This window comes from Doryrhamphus excisus, chromosome 18 (assembly GCF_030265055.1).
Source record: "Doryrhamphus excisus isolate RoL2022-K1 chromosome 18, RoL_Dexc_1.0, whole genome shotgun sequence".
Lineage (NCBI taxonomy): Eukaryota > Metazoa > Chordata > Actinopteri > Syngnathiformes > Syngnathidae > Doryrhamphus > Doryrhamphus excisus.
Genome location: NC_080483.1, coordinates 13265248 through 13287332, shown reverse-complemented (window position 1 = coordinate 13287332; position 22085 = coordinate 13265248). Strand labels below are relative to the sequence as shown.

General features: G+C 40.0%; 1 protein-coding gene across 1 annotated transcript in view; it reads right to left on the bottom strand.

Annotated features, from left to right (window-relative positions):
- ephb2b (eph receptor B2b) overlaps positions 1–22085 on the bottom strand; it is a 139162-nt gene that overhangs the window by 3828 nt on the left and 113249 nt on the right. Inside the window, exons 6-16 of the mRNA XM_058055940.1 lie at positions 20079–20203; positions 19784–19946; positions 17426–17534; positions 15635–15702; positions 13378–13500; positions 13045–13292; positions 10617–10832; positions 8965–9114; positions 7460–7653; positions 6784–6939; positions 2386–5427 (exon numbers count right to left, since the gene is read on the bottom strand). Coding sequence (XP_057911923.1) covers positions 5319–5427; positions 6784–6939; positions 7460–7653; positions 8965–9114; positions 10617–10832; positions 13045–13292; positions 13378–13500; positions 15635–15702; positions 17426–17534; positions 19784–19946; positions 20079–20203 — 1661 coding nt within the window. The 3' untranslated portion in view covers positions 2386–5318. The remainder of the gene's footprint in view (positions 1–2385; positions 5428–6783; positions 6940–7459; positions 7654–8964; positions 9115–10616; positions 10833–13044; positions 13293–13377; positions 13501–15634; positions 15703–17425; positions 17535–19783; positions 19947–20078; positions 20204–22085) is intronic.

Genomic DNA, 22085 nt, shown 5'->3' with positions numbered 1-22085 from the left:
TCTAATTCGGAGCTAGCAGCAGAATATATCAATGATTATGGAAACTATTGTGTGTATTACTATGCAAGATGCAGTACAACCTCCAAAGCTGGAACATTCTTCAATTCACACCTGGTGCTGTGCCAACTATCCATCAGTCAGCTACAGAAGTTTGATCATTTTGTTTTTCTTTAGCGAATAGTCTAACCTAGCGTGCAACAAGTGAAAAATCATAAGAGACTCATCCAGCATTTTGATGTCCTGGCCAAAAAAATGACATCTTTGTGGAGGGGCGGGGCATCCGACATGAACGACACCATCATACTGTCTCGCTTCACAGTTACTGAGAAATCAATGAAGAACTAAAGGCTAAGGCACATACAATTAGAGTAGTTACGAGGAATTCATGAAGAACAATTGAGAAACTAAATAGTAGTACTGAGGAACTAAGGCACATCAATTTAGAGTAGTTACTGAGACAATAATTAGGAAATAATGAGTAGAGGAACAAAGGCACATAAACTTAGAGTAGTTACTGAGGCAATCATTAGGGAATAATGAGTAGCAGAACTAAGCCACATACACTTAGAGCAGTTACTGAGGCAATAATTAGGAAATAATAAGTAGATAAACTAAGGCACATAAACTTAGAGTAGTTACTGAGTAGTTGCTGAGGCAATAGTTAGGAAAATTATGGAAATACTTGGAATAGGGACACATTTTCCTCAACATTTCACTGAAAACTCTCAAGTATTTTCAAGTCATTAGACTAAAGTCTGCATTGATGTCAAAGTCCAAGTCGAGTTGCAAGTCACAATGATAAGCCAAGCCAATCCAAAGTCATTAAAATTGTGACCCAAGTCTCAAGGCTTTTTTTTTTTTTTTGATAATTTAGAAATACACATTATTTTTCAGTTTTGGGTAGCTTTGCCTTTTTTTGACCTTTGGCGCTTCACCACTAAAAAAACAGGAAAATTTGTGTTGTTTTAAAACACATTTGCTGTGGTGTGTTTCTTTATTGGCCGCATGATGCCATATGGGACAGATGTGTCACGTTTTAATAGAAAGTGATAAATTCTTCATTAGTGAGTTTGCATTCCAGCTCAGTTGAGTCCAGGTGCTCAGCAGATGTTATCGAATGTAATAAATGTACTGCTAAAACATCCCTTCAACAAACTTTTAGTCTGCAAACAATGTTTTCATGAAGACGTCTGGAGGATTTGTGTGTTTAATTGGAAGTTCAGGGGGTGTCGATCGGTAGAGAGTTTTTTTTTTTTTTTTTGCAGGCGTGAACTCGTGAACCCACTCTGTCAACCGTGGGGTAAACCTTTTAGCACACGCACCGCTTTCCCCCGGGTCAGGCCGGGGTCTGAGGCCTTTAGCACCGCTAGCTGTTAATGAGGTTGAAAAATCTCCCGAAAAGGTTAAGGGAGCGAGAGCTCAGACAAAGATGAAGTCTGCTGCTCAAATGACTCCTGACAGAAATACAGAGACACGCTGGTGGTGTTGTGAAAAAACTCAAACTTCGTTATATCAAACATATTTGAAAGAAAAGTGCTTCAAAAAGTTCGAGTTCATAGAAACCCTTTTTCCTTTCAAATATGTTTGATGTAATGCAGTTTGAGTTGAGAATGTGGTTTTGAGGTCTTTGTTAGAGAGTTTTTTTGCACTGATCATTACCTTTTACCTTTTTTTGACACGACTATGTAAAGTATTTCTTATTTTTATATTGTTGAAATTACCATATCTTTATGTAATCTATTCATACACCTTTGTCTGTGATGAATGAATATAAGTCAGATTTGCTATGTTCAATTAGAACGGTTATTAATGTTCCTTAAAGTAAACACTGATTGTTTTGGTGTGTCCCAGTGAAAATATAATTTAGGCTGCTATAGCATTCAATTATACATCATTCAGTCACTATATGGAGCTACTTTTCTCATTCAAAGCATGCAGTACTGTTATTATTTCCAGCTAGGGTGCCTTTTATACCGAAATGAAAGATGTGTGTGTCGCTATTGACATTGAATGATGGTTTACACTAAGAGTCTCCAAAGTGCGGAACGTGGTTTGTGATTTTTATTAGCCCAAAGCACAATATAAATATAAAATTAAACAGAACAAAAATTCTTCTTTTGAAAATAAAAAAATAGAGCAAAAGGGCAGAATTTGAAGCGAAAAAGTGAAAATGCTTATTCTAATAATAAGTCAATTATGAATTTTTTTAAAGCCTTTTTACAACAATAAAACATATAAAAGTGTCCCTCCCATTCTATTTTTTTCTGTTTGCAGCCCTTTGGACACTCCTTGCGTATACAGTATGTAAAAAAAAACGCTTTTAGTTATATATACTGCATATACATAACTTAAAAATATATAAATATTAGTTCTTGTCTTAATTACCTTAGTACAGTGATTTTCAACCACTGTACACACAAGTCTGCTGTGAGAAGTCGTCAGGTATGCCTTGAAGAATTATCAAATATATTTATATTTTTAAATTAAGATTTATTAATCTTTTTCGGTAAATATTATGTAATTGTCGAGTGTCCGTCCAATGTAATATTCGTCCGTGTGGCAACACGTAGCTGATTGCCTCGTTCCTCCAATAAACTTAATGATGCACGTGAGGTGGTTAGCAAGATTTTTCCAATGTAATAAACGTGCCGTGGTTCAAAAAAGGTTGATAAACACTGCCGTAGTATAACAGAATTGAGGTGATTTTTTTTTAATAACAGATCCTGTTTTTTATTGAGGAGAATCAAGTTGAGCTTCTATTTTTAGAAAATAAACCAATAACAATATTACAAATAATGAACTTGTTACATCATTCACAGGGTTACAGTCAATATACATTTATACAGAAATACAACATGTCTGAACCGGCGTTAAAGGGGGGAGCACACGGGCCCCCCGCCTTGCACTAACCAACACAACATACTTCCGGAGAAGATGGCGGGAAGCTCACGGGCCATGAAGTGTGTGAGGGGGGAGACGCTGGACACTGGAAACTGTTATGTGAGCACGACGCCAGCAGAGGGCGCTGTGGTGCTTTGTTATAAAGCCTCTCACAGCCATCTGATCCTATGACCTTTCAGTGGTTCATCATAGACGCCACATGGAATCTGCTTCTAAATGATTCACAGTAAAGCGCAGACTATCTGAAGTTGAGTAATGTATTGTTTAAGAAGGCAAAAAAATGCTTTTAAATAGAGACTGCTTGAATTTTGTCCAAAACCATTAAAAAGTCAAGACTGTATAACAAATATGACTGAATACGGGTGTTTCTTCCCAGGTCTCCATTTGAATAGTCTTCCACTCATTTAGTTCTATTTTATGACATGGACCAAACATTTGGTTACTTTGCTGCTGATCCAGGAATACTGCCAAATTGTTCCAAATAATAATAACAATAATTATATATGTATAAAATTATATTTTTCTAAAATGCGACTCTTATATGAAGGCGCTGATCCATTGTTGAATTGTTTGGCCTCTGCGCTCTACTGAGTGCCATTCTAGTTCCAGTTCCAGTATGGACCGAAGATTCAAGGATGTGCTAAAAACCACCGCCGTGCTGTATGAAATATAAATACTTTAAGAAAGCGCAGCAAGGGAATTTGTAATTCGCTTTTAATCCATTTTGTAATCGTCTAAATGGGACACGGGTTGTTCTTCACAGTGTACAAAGGCTTTTTGTGGACAAAAAAATGAGTGCAGCATGTCTTCTTTCCTGATTATTGCTCCGTTTCAACTGCTCTGCTGTTGTTGTTGTAGTAAATGATAAAACACATAAATACTTCATGCAGTAAACACATAATCCTTCAGATGAAATATACCAGAACCGTTCCCTTCAGGGCTCGGACGTGCTGGCCTGTAAACAGTAAAGAAAGAAGCAGATGGAAATGAAGACGGACTAAACGCTGAAGAACCGAGCGGGACGGGCATGATCACCATTTGGGTCACTTTGGCTTCCTCGTTAAGGTGATGAGCTCATGATTCTCCTCTGCAGGATTCCAGCCATGTGAACGCTTCCAACGTGGGGGTAAAGGGGGGGTTGTGTTGTCATGTGCTGCAGCATGTGCAAGGGATTGGTCATTGAGGTCTGGAAGCGTATGGTGACAACACCTGAGGAAAACACACTCCGGTCTGCAGGACATGAAAGTCAAGCATTGACAGATGGAGGCCAGACCACCGGTACCGGACTGCATGCCACGCCATGTTTCCCGCCATTAGCGACAACAAAAACAGAAGTATATTGTCTACAAGGGAAGGGGTGGGGTCTGTTTATCTACATGATTGTGCAGCTTTGCAAATCAATTCAAAGCACTGATGGAAGATCCAACATATTTTTTTTTTGTTTTGTTTTCAGAGTCAAACTATCAACTCTTTGCACAACAAAACTCCAAATGAAATGGTAATAATTCAATAATATGCATACAGAAACTGCAGAAATAGAACACATTGCATCCGCCTGAAAAGTCTTATTTGTGAGTATGTGACTGGAGGAAGAAAATGATGAAGAAGCGGCCATGTTGGCTGGGCTACCCAGCATGCTTTTGCAAACACGAGCACGACCTTCCAGGAGCTCCGTGCACATGCTGTGCAACATGAATGCAGAAAAGGGGCCACCTTACACAGCCCTGTGAAGTCTTGATATGTCCACTAGGGGGCGAGGTAAAAACAATGTTGTCTATCCTGGGAATCTTCAACACATTTCACACAATATTGAAAATGAAGATTTTTTTTTTTTCTTTCTTGAAAATCGAATGAAATTTTTCCCGACATCAGTCTGTGCCAAAGGATCCATTTCATGGTTGCTTTGTTCTCTGCTGGTCTTCTTCTGAAAGTCCAACGGGAACAATGCCAGGATCTATACCAAGTCGCATTCTTGTTTTCTTTAATGTTGCCCTTTTAAAGGGTAGCTTTCCTACAAAGTTCATCTAGTTTACAACCTCATATTGTCCTTAAATGTCGATAAACTCCTTCCTTTTTTTTCAGTTTGTGTTTTCCTTACAAAATTCTTTACAAAATGATGAGAACAAACCAAAGTATCAATGAAAAGTGGTGGTAGATGAGGAGAAAAGTGTTGCTGGTCACTCGTTTGGGCTCCCGTGCTTTTGGCAGTCAGAAGAAGGCCGACCCCCCCTCCGAGGATGGAGGGTGGCTGGGGGTGCAGTCTGGGAGAGTGGTGAGGGGGTGAGGGGACAAGCAGAGGGGGAAAGTGTGGAGGGGGACATCACACACCGACAAAGCATCCATTCCGTTCCTCGCTGCCCGCCAGGCCTGCAACCCGACCCCCCCTCCCTCCCGGACCGTTGCTCTGCTCGGGAAGGTCAGACCTCCACGGATTGGATCTGGTTCATCTGGGCCCGCATCATCTGGACGCTGTTTAGGATCTTTTTCTGATGGCCCGCTAACGTCACGCCCACCCTCAGGATGTCGCTGTGATGGCACAGAAGACACATTTAAATAACATCATAACATTTTAGACAATTATGCTAAATTGAATGCTCAGTTTAAACAGGAATTCAACATTATATTGAATATATTATTGTGGCACAAAGAAGGTTTTTCCCTCTACGGTTGCTAATTATTGCAACCATATACCCTAAATGCATAAAATACAACCAGGAAGTGAAAAGGCACCTCGGCGTGTAGCGCTAAGGAGGTTACGAAGTGAAGAAAAACTTAAACGCATCTACAAACACACCTCGGTTGCCAGTGTGAAAATTCTAAATAGTTCATGGTGTTATATTTGTAAATAAATGTTATTTTTTTTATCTAAAACAAAATTTTTTTGTGTTGTTTATGTTGTGGTATTGGCTGCACGGTGATCGAGTGGTTAGCGCGCAGACCTCACAGCTAGGTGACAAGGGTTCAATTCAACCCTCAGCCATCTCTGTGTGGAGTTTGCATGTTCTCCCCGTGCATGCGTGGATTTTCTCCGGGTATTCCGGTTTCCTCCCACATTCCAAAAACATGCTAGGTTAATTGGCGACTCCAAATTGTCCATAGGTATGAATGTGAGTGTGAATGGTTGTTTGTCTATATGTGCCCTGTGATTGGCTGCCGATCAGTCCAAGGTGTACCCCACCTCTCGCGCGAAGACAGCTGGGATAGGCTCCCTCCCACATTCCAAAAACATGCTAGGTTAATTAGCGACTCCAAATTGTCCATAGGTATGAATGTGAGTGTGAATGGTTGTTTGTCTATATGTGCCCTGTGATTGGCTGGCCATCAGTCCAAGGTGTACCCCGCCTCTCACCCAAAGACAGCTGGGATAGGCTCCAGCACCCTCCGCGACCCTCGTGATGATAAGCGGTAGAAAATGAATGAATGAATGTTGTTGTATCATTGTTTAGACATTTGGGCAAAATTTGTTAACATACTAAAGAACAGAAAATGTAGAAACTAACTTTTTTTCTGATTAAAAATGAGAGCCTAATCTTTCTTTTCTATTTAATTTGCCTTGAAAAATCAGTTAAAATCATTAAAATTTGCCTATACTGAGAAGTTTTTCACATTTCAGAAACAACAACCGCTTTGTGCAGATTAGGTCAATAAACAATCCTCAACAGGAGTATTGTTGACAAAACGGACTGGGTCTAATTTATTGTGCAAGCATACTTAATATTTTGTCAATATTTGAGGTATTATATTGTGAAGTTTAATATGAAAGTCGTGTTTCATGACTACAAATGACTGTCCTGCCACATTCCTCTGCCTACAAAACGATGTCATTAAAACATGGCAGATAAGCTCCTGTCTTCATTACACTCACAAGAAGAGCAAACTTACTCCATGGTCATCTGGGACACCACATCAAAAGTCGTAAAGTCGGAGTTGGCAAAGTTGTCTTTGTACTGGCCCATTTTGATGGCATCCAGCCACTCGTCCACCGTGCTGAAGCTCGAAAAGTCCGGGATGCTGCGGTCCAGCAGAGGCAGATGCACACTGAAGGGGAAGCACAGGCAGGATGCATTAGGATGAATGATGATGGAAGGCGACAGGTCTCACTTCATCCTGGCTCCAGACCACCTGGAATTGGTCATTGCGTCACATTCTCACGGCCCGAGGAGGATCCTGCAGGACTCATCCGTCAAAGGGAATTTTCCAAAATGATTTCCTTCTAAAATGTATTTTCCAAATGAGGTGCTGAGCTTTCAAGGGAAGCCAGCGTTCAATCTACTGGACAGAAAATCCAGAGGCCACGGATGAAAGCCCAGGCGAAGGATGATGGAGGTCAGGAAATGCTAACGCTTGCGGTAGAAATGCTTTGCCTCAAGATTTGTTTACTTTAGGAAAGCATTTCAACTATCAGACCTTAGTGCCCGCCTTTACTAAGCTGAACTATGTACGTGATTTAGCACCCTTGTGTATGTTTTATTGGGTGTTTTTTTAAAGGTGGCAACAAATAATATGTATTTTTAGAATTATTTAAACACACAAATAAATACAGAGCGTCCCCACTCACCCTGAGGATAACGGGGTCATGGCCTTCAAGGTGTTGGGATTGCGTATCATCTTATCCAGGTTGCTGACGATCTGGCTGAACTTGGGCCGGTTGTTGCGGTCCTTCTGCCAGCAGTCCAACATGAGCTGGTGCAACGCGCTGGGACAGTCCATAGGGGGCGGCAGCCGGTAGTCCTGCTCAATGGCATTGATGACCTGCAAGGGGGAGCCACATATATAAATGGGGAATAGCTGATGAAGTGTCAACAAATTGGGCGAGAGGCGGGATACACCCTGGACTGGTGGCCAGCCAATCACAGGGCACATATAGACAAACAACCATTCACACTCACATTCATACCTATGGACAATTTGGAGTCGCCAATTAACCTAGCATGTTTTTTGGAATGTGGGAGGAAACCGGAGTACCCGGAGAAAACCCACGCATGCACGGGGAGAACATGCAAACTCCACACAGAGATGGCCGAGGGTGGAATTGAACCCTGGTCTCCTAGCTGTGAGGTCTGCGCGCTAACCACTAGACCGCCGTGCCGCCCTCCTAAGAATTAATGTTCATGAAACAACAACACCTAATTAGTATAATGACAACAAGAGAGCACAATTGTTAAGTGACAAAGTTAGTACATACCCCATGAACGTGATTTCCATTCCCCAATGGGACAAAAACGAGCTCCCAACTAACTGTAATGCATGTTTTTTTAATTTAAAAACTAAATGTCATTAATGTAAAAAGTTGTATTTGGAGTCCGGCGACTAGAAACTAGGCAGATAACTTTAGCTTGTAAGCTTGCCAGTGCTAGCTATAAACAAAGCGTGTAGGCAAAGATGCAAGAAAAACTAAACGGAAATTGGTTTGAACTGCTCAAACATGCTGGCTTCACATTGTGATGTAATACCGGGTATTATTCACCACATTATTTATGATAATTACCGCTAATCCGATAATCTAGCGCTAATGCTTTGTCTGAAAAGAAGATACCAATCAGTGATTGGTTGGTTGGCGGGTTGACTGGGGGTACGCTGGGTTGGTGCTTGGTTAACTGAGCGAAAGGACCCAAAGGACCCAAAGGACCCTTGCAACCAGGATGCACAATTCTCCCTGTTCATTACGGAAGCCCCATTAAAAACGCTCCATTGAAAACCAGATTAATCTCATTCAAGAGGCTCCCGAATGAGGACCCCGATGGAGCAGAAGCACTATCTGGAGTTGCTAATAAGATAACAGTGGAGGTCTTCTGTCCCTCTTAGCACATTAGTGTTCTCACTTTCAATTTCACACTATACCCATCGCTTGCCCACCCTTCGCTCGTCCGTAATTTCCTCTTCCTTCCACTACCTAGAGGGACATAGGTCGATTCGGTCAAGAGTAGAAATTGCCTCTAGGGTGCCGCTAAGTATTAGAAATAATTTCATTATATCTGTGCAGCAACTGGGAGAGAATTATCATATGGAATCCATGCTAGTTGGATATTAAACATGTTTTGTCTGGATGAGATCAGTACTCACGTCTTGATTGGTCATGTCCCAGTAAGGCCTCTCCCCATAGGACATGACTTCCCACATGACGATGCCATAGCTCCACACATCGCTCGCAGAGGTGAACTTTCTGTACTGGATGGCTTCGGGCGCGGTCCATCGGATTGGAATCTTCCCACCCTGCAAGGAAAAAAAGGAAGCAGATGAGTGACTGCCAAGAATGCTATGAAATGATGGAGCCTATCCCAGTTGTCTTCGGGCGAGAGGCGGGGTACATTCTGGACTGGTGGCCAGCCAATCACAGGGCACATATAGACAAACAACCATTCACACTCACATTCATACCTATGGACAATTTGGAGTCGCCAATTAACCTAGCATGTTTTTGGAATGTGGGAGGAAACCGGAGTACCCGGAGAAAACCCACACATGCATGGGGAGAACATAGAACAGAGATGGGAACATGTTTTTTTTTTTTTTGGGATGCGGGGAAAAAACGGAGTCTTCCAGACTGTATGGCAAACATGCTGGCCATAGTTCTCAAAATAAATAAATAGGAATATACAAAATAAGCATTTTTGAAAGATATGCATCAGCTATGATGCAAAACATCTTTCACCTTTTTGACACTTAAAGTCCCATCCTTGGTCCCATTTAATTTTGCTAGAACTCCAACCACAATCACCAAAGAGGTTGTTTTTATGAAGTGTTTCATATTATTAAACACTTAGACAGATTATCACAACTTTGAGGTTCAAGGTGAGGCACAAATTGAAGAAAAACACACTTGGTTTTGAGGCGCAAGGTCGGTTCTCAACAACCCTCAGTGAATAATACATGAACCTTCATCACAGAATTCTTTTTGATTGTTCGGCCTTAGTGGAGGTCAGCATGCTGAGTACTACTGTCACTTTATTTTAGGAATGTATTTCTTATCAAATATAAGCTGAAACAAAAACTATTTACTTTAGTGATGTTTTGAATAGTATTCAGTATGCTACCTTCAGTTTATCACTTCATGACACATATTTTATAATAATACATAAACCTTGACAAATACACTACCGCTCAAAAGTTTGGGATCACTTGGAAATTTTTTTGGCCAGTCTGAAATATGTACATCCTTCTTTGAAAATCATCTGATTCATTTTAATTGTTTGTGAAATGGATAAAAATGTTTGTGAAATGAAAAAAAAATGTTTGTGAAATGCATGAAAATTAGTTTTTCTTTGGAAAACATGTTGTCGTTACGAAACAGATCTAACCGTCAAGTGAAGATGCCTTTTCAAAACACCAACGTAAATACAGGATGCGGAAAGCACAGAAGAGGGTAGTCGGCTGCATTTGCATTTCAGAAGGCAGCAGATGCGGCCGGAGGGGGGCCAGCAGAGGTGGGCAAACCTGCTCTCCATTCATGGTTTTCAGTTAATAATGTGGCAAGATTAGAAATAAATTCATTGTGAAATACAAAACGTGAGTTCTGGATGGATATCAGCATATAAATGTTATAATAAATAAATGTAGCTCTTGGCTACTCATTTTTTTTAAAGTAGCTCTCAAGTGAAATGCATGAAAATTAGTTTTTCTTTGTAAAAAAAGAAATTTGCAAGTGATCCCAAACTTTTGAGCGGTAGTGTAAATACTTCTTTAATGTTGTTGTAGAGTTTCAATGTGTTCCTCACCAGGGCGCTGGTATAAGTGGGGTCCGATGTATCATCCTCCAGGAAACGCGAGAGGCCAAAGTCGGACACCTTGCACACGAGGTTGCTGTTGACCAAGATGTTGCGGGCGGCGAGGTCCCGGTGCACGTAGTTCATATCGGCGAGGTACTTCATGCCTGAGGCAATGCCCCGCAGCATTCCCACCAGTTGGATCACAGTGAACTGACCGTCGTTTTGCTAGAACATAAATAAAACTCATCACAGAAAGGTGGCATGGACTTCAGATTCGGACTAAGTATTCTTTCCACTTAATTAAGAGAATACTTAAGGAGTTCCAAGTAGAGTATAGAAGTCGAGTATGGGGCTATACATACAGTATGATCTTAAAAGTACAGTATAAAAATTGTCTTTCTTTTTGAAAAACTCATACAAACATGATTTATAATCTTATTTATGGCATTTTAGTTTGACCAGAAACCAAACCTATGAAAGTTTATTGCGCTTTCAAATCGTAGTTTGCCATAAAAAGGCACCACAGGACGCAAAAAAGACAAGTGCTCTCTGCAGGCCTGGACCGAGTTAAGCCAGGTCTGGATGCCTGTCTACAGCTGTTCCCTCTCCACGCTTTTGGTAAAGCGCTTTAATGCAGCGCATGGCGTCTGGAACAGAGGTGCAGCTGTGCCTCCAACTGTACACACCTGCACCGCTACCGCCCACCATGACGCCTGCAAACGAGAAGATTCTTCAGGATGGCGCTTTTAGGAGGGCAAGCCACATTAGCAGTCTGCTCAGACTGCTCCAGTAGCCTACTTCTCTTTCACGCTTTGCTGCTCGTTAGACCGGACTCACGCTTCTCCTCCTCACGTCAAGTCACCCCCCTCTCCTTGCACAAGGCGGCGATTAAGCGGCATACATTATGCATGGCATCTCCCTCGCAATTACACATTGTGTGCCGCCTTTCATCGAGATAATGCTTGCAAAAATACCAAACCGGCTCAGCTCCATCTAAGAGGAATAGTTCAATCACACAACACAATCAGAGGCGCTGTTGCTGCAAACAGCAGGTACCCTTTATGGAGAAAAATCTCATGTTTTTTTTTTAAACTTTGATCATGCTCTCATTTTTTTATACATAAGAAAAAGCTGGTAATTTAACTGGGGTGTGTTTACCTTCCATATCGACTGTGTATCTAATTAGCCAGGTCAAAAAATACTGACATTACATGAACATAGTTTGTTTACAATAAACTCAGCAGTGCTATGTGGAATTTCCCCCTTGTGGGCCTAATTGAGGCATATCTTATCTTATCTTATCTTATCTTATCTTATCTTATCTTAGTGCTATTGATCCTGACTGACCACTTTATGCATTGGCGCAATTACAACATTGGTTCTGTTGCTGCTGTGTTGTGCAATATAAACTTTAATATACATAAATGCAATGTAAAAAAATTAATTAATTGATTCAGATAAACTTTCTAAGTTGCTAACTTTATTTTTTTAAGCTATGTTCAAATAATAATGTTGGCTATTACATGAACTTAATTTTGCATGTCATATACACTCAAATGTTATTGTTGGTAAGCTTAAAACAAAATTCAAGTTGCAATGACTTAATAAAATTAGCTATTTGAAATTAGCAATTTCAAATTAAGTTGTCATAACTAAGAAAGACTAATGGAAACTGTTGATTTGAGTGTACCTGTTAATAAATGACCTCGTGGTTAAAGAGTGCTACCTTTTCCTTTCCATTTTCTCATGCAATCCAAATCATTATCAATGTTAAATGTGAAATCTTTCCAGTTATTACTTCAAATTAACGCCCTGTTCTCTCTGTTTTTTAGGTATACATTTCCCCTTGTGGGAATAATAAAGGCATATCTTAGTATAATATAAATAATAAACATCCCACATTTATGGTACGAGCTGGTGTGTTTTACACAGGAAATTGACTTATTTGTGGGTACTTTCACTGATAATTACATGGGCATTATTTGGTGTATTACATTGAATTTTATTATTATTTTTAATTTAATTATTAATTCATTATTAATTCATTATTAACTAATAAGCAATTAATTATAATGTGATTATTTAATTTAATTTAATTTTTAATTTAATTATTAATTTTTAAAAAATGTTTATTATTATTATTATTATTGTTACATTTAACATTGAAATTTGATGTTATTTGTTTGCATAAAATACTTTACTTGTCGGACTGTGACAAGTGTCCGAAAATTCGACGGTAGAAATCTGAGGTGTTAACTTTCCAACTTAGTTCCAGCATTGTGATGTACCCTTTCACACAGGCATCATCAAAGCTCACTGATGAAGCCTGGATAACTGTCTGGAACACTTTAAGTCATATTTCCATGGCATTGACCTAGCACAGTGACACAACAGCAAAAAGACAGGAAAAATACTGTGTATAAGGGGCTTGACTTACCCTGAGGAAGGAGTCCAGAGATCCATTTTCCATGAACTCAGTGACAATCATGACGGGGCTGCTCTTGGTGACCACGCCCTCCAGGCGTATGACATTGGGATGGTCAAACTGGCCCATGATGCTGGCCTCACTGAGGAAGTCCCGCCTTTGCTTCTCAGTGTAGCCCGTTTTCAGGGTCTTGATCGCCACAAACATCTCCCTTTTGCCGGGAAGCTTCAGGTTGCCGCTGCACACCTCGCCAAACTCTCCTGTTGAACCGGCATCCATGTTGAATTTTTTATTTTTATTTTTTTTTTAGTCCATCGAGGGCATAATGCATTCAGATCCTATTACCTGCACCGATGACCTGCTCGATCTTCACGCAGGATATATCAATCTCCTTGGCGAACTCCCTCACCGCCTCGTTGGGGTCCTCATACGTGAACGGATCAATATAGATCTTCATTCCTGGAGTCACTTGGAAAACAGGAAAGAGACACTAACATATTTGATTGCTGTGCTCATCTGTCTAGTCCTGCTTTAAGGTTCCAGTTTGACCCCTAAATTGGTTTGACTTGCATTAGTGACTATGTTGGTGGGCGGCACGGCGGGCTAGTGGTTAGCGCGCAGACCTCACAGCTAGGAGGACCAGGGTTCGATTCCACCCTATCTCGAAGGCCTCTAACATGTAATGTCCCTCTGATGTACTAGTTCCTGATCCTATCCATCCTGGTCACTCTCAATGAAATATGGCCCATTTAAATAAGGCCGGTTAGCGTGCAGACCTCACAGCTCGGAGACCCGAGTTCGATCCCACCCTCGGCCATCTCTGTGTGGAGTTTGCATGTTCTCCCCGTGCATGCGTGGGTTTTCTCCGGGTACTCCGGTTTCCTCCCACATTCCAAAAACATGCTAGGTTAATTGGTGACTCCAAATTGTCCATAGGTATGAATGTGAGTGTGAATGGTTGTTTGTCTATATGTGCCCTGTGATTGGCTAGCCCACCAGTCCAGGGTGTACTCCGCCTCTCGCCCGAAGTCAGCTGGGATAGGCTCCAGCACCCCCCGCGACCCTTGTGAGGAAAAGCGGTAGAAAATGAATGAATGAATGACTATGTTGGTCTATGGAGGACTAATAATGTTAAAAGGTCATAGGAATCCTATTTTGTGGAAATTCCCCTATCACAGTTGGGTCCACTTAACCTCGATAAACGAGTAATGACTGTATTCTCTTCTGTGAGCCATCATTACCAAAGCGTGAATGACTCAGCTCTGCTCTCACCTAAGTCTCGATGCCAGGTAAATTGGCTTAAGGTGGCCTTTAAGTATCCGCGGACTTAAATGTTCTGAGTTTTAAATCCAATTATTCAGCTCCACATCAGGCCTGGACCACCAGACTGTTGATATTTAAAAAAAAAAAGATTAAAGATACACCTTTTTAATGATGCTTTTAACTCATATTTTTAAACTTTTCTTATGTTTTATCTTTTTAGTCCTATTTTATGCTTTTAGTCTTTAGCTTTTAACTCCAGTGTTTACTCAGGGGGGGGTCCTCCACACTGGGGGCTGCGTCGGGCCTGCTGAGGGGGTGCCATCCTTGGGTCCCTTCGACTAGGAGTCGGGGGGCCCGGGTGCTGGTCCCCCGATGGCACGGCCTGCGGTTCCTCCCAGTGTGGACGGCCCCAAAGGTGGCGTTTCCTTGATCCTCAGTGCCATGCCATGTCTCCCTACTGTGTGTGATTGTGTGTGTGTGTGGGTGGGTGGGTGTGTGTGTGTGTGTCTAGTATGGAGGGTGGGAGGGAGGGGCTTTCTTAGTAATTGTTTTTCCTTTTAATTGTGGTAATTGTTTTTAATTTTGTAAAGCACTTTGTGTTGCATGTCTTTGCAGGAAAAGTGCTCTACAAATAAAGTTGATTTGATTTGAATGCTTACTGAGCTAGTGCTCTTGCTGTGTTACAAGGAGGGAATCGTTTCTCGAAGTTATAAAAAGACGCCTGAATTGTGACCTCCACCAAGGCAGTATAAACATCAATGCTTGGTGGCACACAACCATTGAAAGCACGGCGAGGTAATTCCGCAGCATTTCCAATAATAAGAGGAAGAATACGTCATAATATCTTATTTGGGTGCGAAATTACTTTTCAGATCATCCTTGAGGAGTTGTTTTGGGATTATTGCTCCATAATCTCCATCACGGAGGCATTACATAGATTCACCGAGCCTTTTGAATTTTTTATCAATGGCAAATGACTTGTGCGGCATTAGCATGCTAATGGCGTTAGCGTGAGTGAACGACTGACCTACTTCCACAACAATGGATTTAGCGAGCGGTGCAACGTGATGACGATGCACGGATGTGGAAGTGGTTGAAACAGGCTCACCCCAAAGTGGGGTGGGATTTTTTTTTTGGGGGGGGGGTGTATGCTGGGTTTTAGCCAAGGACATCAGCATGCAAGGTGGTAGCCATGGAGACAGGTGTGTGAGGTTGGTGTTGGGCTCACTGATGCAATTGACTGTGCGAGACGGTCGTCATGGAGACAGGTGTCTCGGGGGGGAGACGGTGGGTTGAAGGCGTGGAGTAGGGGAAGTAAAGTGTTAGGAGGTTTACTCACTGTGGCCGCTGGTGTAGTGCTGCAGTTTGTCTGTGTACTCGGAATCGGCCCTGTCGAAGCCACGCCTCCTGGGGAACAGACAAAGAACTCTAGCGGTGGTGGAAAGACAGACAGTTGGGGTAAAGGGGGTTACACGGCCCCCGTACGCTTGACAGGCTGTCATGGGTGCCGTCTATACACAGAAACTTCAGTAGGGGTTTTTTATTTCTCACACTCATCACAGAAAGAAGGAGCTACACTGAAAGGAAACAAACATAGCAGAAAATAACATGAATTGCAAGTATTAACCTGAAATGTTAGGATATTGCAATTTTTTTTATCATTTTAATAGTGGGAAAAAAAAGTTTTTAGGAATTTTATGAGACAAAGACTCAACAAGATAAATTACATAATTTTAAAATAATGAATGTGTAATTGTATGAGGAAAAATAAAAATAATAAACTTAACAAGAAAAATCTGATTATATAAAAGTTGGAATTTAATGTGAAAAATACCATGATCTTTAAAATAATTATTAATAATAATAATTATAATAAGTGGCAATTTTAAGAGATAATCGACCAAAAAAATAATGAATGTGTAATTGTATAGAGAAAAATAATACAATTGTAATTTTGGGGAAAAAGTCCATCTTAGCAAGAAAAATCTGACTATATAAAAGTTGGAATTTAATGTGAAAAATACTATGATCTTTAAAATAATTATTAATAATAATAATTGTCATAATAAGTGGCATTTTTTAGAGATAATTGACCAAAAAAATGTCACAGTATAAACTTTCTTTTCACAAAAAAATAATGAAATGAAAAATAAGTTATAATTTCATGAGACAAAAACTTGTAAATCAACAAGATAAATGACATAATTTTAAAATAAGTCAAACTTAACAAAAAAATCTGATTATATAAAAGTTCTTGATCTTTAAAATAATTATTAATAATAATGATTATAATAATAAGTGGCAATTTTAAGAGATAATTGACCAAAAAAAGTCAAGGTTTTTACCCCCCAAAATGTCGAAAATTCTTGGAAAATTCTTGGAAAATTCTTGGAAAAGAGTTGCAGAGTAATATTACAAGACTAAATATATAGCTTTAATATCATACCAATTAAAATTAATTGCATGCAATTTCTGTTGTTGTCTTTCACAGACTGCAAAGATAATAATCACTCATTCATTTTCTCCCGCTTACCGTCACAAGGGTCGCGGGTGTGCTGGAGCCTATCCCAGCTGACTTCGGGCAACTGGCGGGGTACACCCTGGACTGGTTGCCAGCCAATCACAGGGCACATAATAACAATATAATAATAATACTGAGTATTCATAAAGGTATTGATGAAGTTTCTTATTGTGCTTCTACAACTGCACTGCATCATGTGGAAAGTCAAGCATTGCAGATGTAGCAAATGTTGCGTCTTTTGTCATAATGAAATTCAGCGATGTTGTCCAATTCAATGTCAGCTGCAAGCGTGTTTACAATATCAAAAGATACAAACGTCACCATTGCATCAAAGCAGAGCTGCAGCCTTGATGACGCTGACAGTCGCTGTGAAGTGTTAATGAGATGCATTTCAGCTGCTGTCACACTTTTTATGTACTGGAAGTATGACTGGGACCTTTACAACGGGATGAAAAGTCAGGAATATTTATCAGACATATGTGCTGGAGTGACTTGCATCTCATTAAAAAAAAGAGTATAGCTTGCTGATGGCCTTTTTGTGTATTCAAGATCTTATTACGTTGAATAAAACATTAAAAAAAAACATTTACATCACGAAAAGAGGCTCACCGATTACACACGATGATGATGACAACCACGGCGATAAGGAAGACCAAGCCGGCAGCTGCAGAGCCGATAATGAGAGGCAGTTTCTCACGAATGCTGGTGTTGTATTCAGCTGCAGGAATAAACACATATAACAAATTCATAAACAAATATGCACATTACACACACACACACACACACACACACATGCTGAGACATGTGGTAGAGTGTCACGCTGCGATGGGTGACAGACACACTGACATATGGCAGGGCTGAGTACATTAGCATGTTGGCATGTACTGTATGCTATGGTCCCCATAGTGTTTTATCGGGAAACACAATCAGGCTCGGCTGCTTATTTAAATTCAGAATATACCTCTCTAATTAGGAATAATGCAAACTTAATTACCGTATTTTCCGGAAGTCTCACTTTTTTTCATAGGTTGGCTGTTCCTGCGACTTATACTCCGGAGACGTAATGTCTGTTTTGGTCAAGTGGGTTGGAAAATAAATTACCCGCAAAAAATGCGACTTATACTCCAGTGCGACTTATGTAAGTTTTTTTCTACATAATTATGCATTTCTGGCATAGAAAATACTTTAAAATAAAATACATACAAAAAAATTCATACAAAAAAAACAAAAATAGATAGAAAATCCAGAAAATACAGTTTAAAAAAATACATACAAAAAATACAAAAATAGATAGAAAATCCAGAAAATCCAGTTTTAAAAAATACATACAAAAAAATACAAAAATACATAGAAAATCCAGAAAATACGGTTTACGGCCAAGTAGTGCAGAAAATAAATTACCCGCAAAAAATGCGACTTATACTCCAGTGCGACTTATGTATGTTTTTTTTTCTACATATTTATGCATTACTGGCATAGAAAATACGTTAAAATAAAATACATACAAAAAAATAAGTACAAAAAAATACAAAATAGATAGAAAATCCAGTTAAAAAAAATACAAAAATACATAGAAAATCCAGAAAATATGGTTTACGGTCAAGTAGTTTGGAAAATAAATTACCGGCAAAAAATGTGACTTATACTCCAGTGCGACTTATGTATTTTTTTTTCTACCCAATTATACATTTTTGGCCTTGTGCAACTTATGTATGTTTTTTTCTACCTAATTATGCATTTTTGACCATGTGTGACTTATATTCCAGAGCGACTTATAGTCTAGAAAATACAGTAATTATTCAGGGGCAAAGTGTAAGACGTCCACTAGCATGCAAAAGGCTTTGCTACAAATCTTAAAATAATGCCCGGAGCTTGAGGTAGTTACAGTCGGAGTACTTGTTTAAGCACTGGAGAAGGGAACAGCGTCAAGATCTATGTGAAGGTCTCCAGGGTTGTTTTAAAGTGAAATCTATACCACAAGAATCAGCCACTAAAACTGTAAATAATGATACGTTGATACGTTGAAATTCACATCTATGAAGCTTTTGTGTGGAGAGGTCAGTGTAAGTTGATGAATGGCATTCCCGGGCTAATGACGGTCCTGGGAACTGCGGGTTGAAGGAAATTAGCTTTTCAGAAGGAAAAGCCCCAAATGGTAGGAACATGAACCTACATGAGCGATGTAGAATGTAATGACTATATTTCTTCTTTTTGCAGATGTGTCAGTGAGTAAGTCATCCTTAAATGGGACACTTTTAATGCAGCTTTTGTATTGGATTTAGATTGTGTGTGCATGTGTGTGTGTGTGTTGTGGAAGGACAACTGAAGCTATAATGATAATTTCAGCGATACTTCCATATATACCATATTTTCTGGACTATAAGTTGCTCCGGAGTATAAGTCGCACAAGGCCAAAAATGCATAATTAGGTAGAAAAAAATCATACATAAGTCGCACTGGAGTATAATTTGCACAAGGCCAAAAATGCATAATTAGGTAGAAAAAAATACATAAGTCGCACTGGAGTATAAGTCGCACAAGGCCAAAAATGCATAATTAGGTAGAAAAACAATACGTAAGTCGCACAAGGCCAAATATGCATAATTAGGTAAAAAAAAAAATACACAAGTCGCACTGGAGTATAAGTCGCACAAGGCCAAAAATGCATAATTAGGTAGAGAAAAAATACATAAGTCGCACTGGAGTATAAGTCGCATTTTTTGCGGGTAATTTATTTTCCAAACTACTTGACCAAAACACAAAAAATAAACATGAACAGAAAAGGTGTCCAGTGTTTATGTAACATAAACACTTTTCATTTATAAGTCGCTCCGGAGTATAAGTCGCAGGAACAGCCAACCTATGAAAAAAAGTGCGACTTATAGTCCGTAAAATACGGTATTCATAAAGTTTACAGAAATGCCATTTTTTATAACCACTAAAGGCTTTTGGGTCTCGATGTCTCACCTTCTGTCATGGTCTGGAAGTACAGTTTCCCACTATAGCGTCCAAAGCCGGCCACAGTGCGGGCTCGGACCTGGAAAACGTAGATGCTCCCTGATTTGAGGCCTCGGATGACCACTGTGTTGGTCTGGCTCCTGACGGTGGTGGCATTATGCTCCGACTGGTCCTGGGGGAGCAAATGAGTCAGTCAACTAAACATACTATCTGATATTAAGTTACAAAGTTCAATATAATGAAACCTTTAATTCAGTTCTAGTTTATATTCAGTTCAGAGACTAAATACATAAACAGTGTGTACCTTCTCATAAAACTGCAGTTCATAGTCCAGGATGACTCCATTAGGTTGGTCTGGCTGGGACCAAGAGAGAGTGATGCTGTCCACAGTGCGGCTCACTTGGTGCATGATGGACACAGTGGACGGCGCTGCATGGGCAAACAAAACATATAGTATAAAAAGTATGTATAACAGATGATTCCAAGTTTGGGTGAGAACCAAGTATATGAATATTGTACAAGGCATATAGTTAAAATGTAGATTTGTATTGCACCATTGCAAAATAATAACAATAATTACTATCCATCATGTGTTACTGGTGCACTCAAACGAACCGACACACAGAGGCATTGTTATCTTGCACAGGCTTATTTCATTTAGCTGGAACTGTAGATTTATTTTCCCTATTAAATAATAGCTTGAAGCATAAATGCGGTTTCCATATACTTTGGCTATTTTGCTTAGTTAAATGTTTAGACAGATGTTTAAACAAAACATGTCAGCTTTTCTGGTACAAAAAGGTAGGACATTTGTATAACTGGAACATCCTTAAGCTGGTTTTGTATGGTCTTATTTTATGGTTTTATTTAATTTGAACATGCATCAGATTACAATTGAATGCATCACATAATCAGTTCACAGTTCCACATGTCCAAAAGGAGTAGGAAGAAGCAAAGCTTATTAAATCCTACCCCTCCATCTGGTACTTTTACAATCAGTAACTGGTACATTTGTTCACTTCCTGCTTTCTAATATAGTTTAATTTTTTTTTAATTTGTATTTTTTTTATTTTTAAATTTTTATTATTCTTTCTTTTCTTTTGTCTTTTTTTTTCTTTTTTTAATTAATAAGGATATGAATGTTGTGGTTGCAATGCCGGTGCTGGTTACATTTGTTCACTTCCTGCTTTCCATAATACATTCATTCATTCATTTTCTACCGCTTTTTCCTCACAAAGCGGGGGTGCTGGAGCCTATCCCAGTTATCTTCGGGCGAGAGGTGGGGTACACCCTGGACTGGTTGCCAACCAATCACAGGGCACATATAGACAAACAACCATTCACACTCACATTCATACCTATGGACAATTTGGAGTCGCCAATTAACCTAGCATGTTTTTGGAATGAGGGAGGAAACCGGAGTACCCGGAGAAAACCCACGCATGCACGGGGAGAACATGAAAACCACACAGAGATGGCTGAGGGTGGAATCGAACTCAGGTCTCCTAGCCGTGAGGCATGAATGCAAACCGCTCATCCGCTGTGCAGCCCTTCCATAATACGGTTTAAGGTTTGTTTGTTTTTTTTTTTTGTTTTTGTTAAATAATGTACCTCGTACCGAAGTACGAGTATATGAAGAAGTATATGAAGTATATTTTATTTTGAAGTGCTGGAAATAAGCTAAAAAATAGTGGAAATTCACACACCAATCAAGTTTGGGGCTGATGTTTACAACATGGGTGGCCAGTGACCTGCTGCTCTGTCCCTCTCTGTGTGCACTACAAACTCCATCAAGCCAACAACCATTCCGATTAGTTCAGGGCGCCACAGGTCAGTGTAATACTCAGAGCGGCACAAGTTAAAAGTTCTGTCTGGAGAGTGTGTGTGTGTGTGTGTGTGTATATGTGTGAAACGGTAAGAATGGTGTGGGGAGGTGGGAAAGATTTATGGACACAAGTCAGTCGGCATGTTCATCCCTCCCCCTCAACCACACACAAAATCCCACACAGTGGCTCCCCCCTGTCCCAACAGCAAAGACACAAGTCCGTCTGCGGGGACATGTGTTCCCCAGAGTAGAACACTACAACAACCGCACTATTCTCCAGCCTATAATCATAGACTGTGCAGCTGCATGCAGTACGTTGGTTTCTGATAATTTGCTGTCTCTGTGTAAGGAAATCTTAGCAAAGCGGGCAAGTCCTTTGCTGGTTCAAGGCCGATAATAAAAAGTATTTTCATGAACTGCTTCACTATCATCAGCTATTTAGTCGAGTTGAACCAAAGCACCCATTTGAGGGGCAACGTTCTGTCA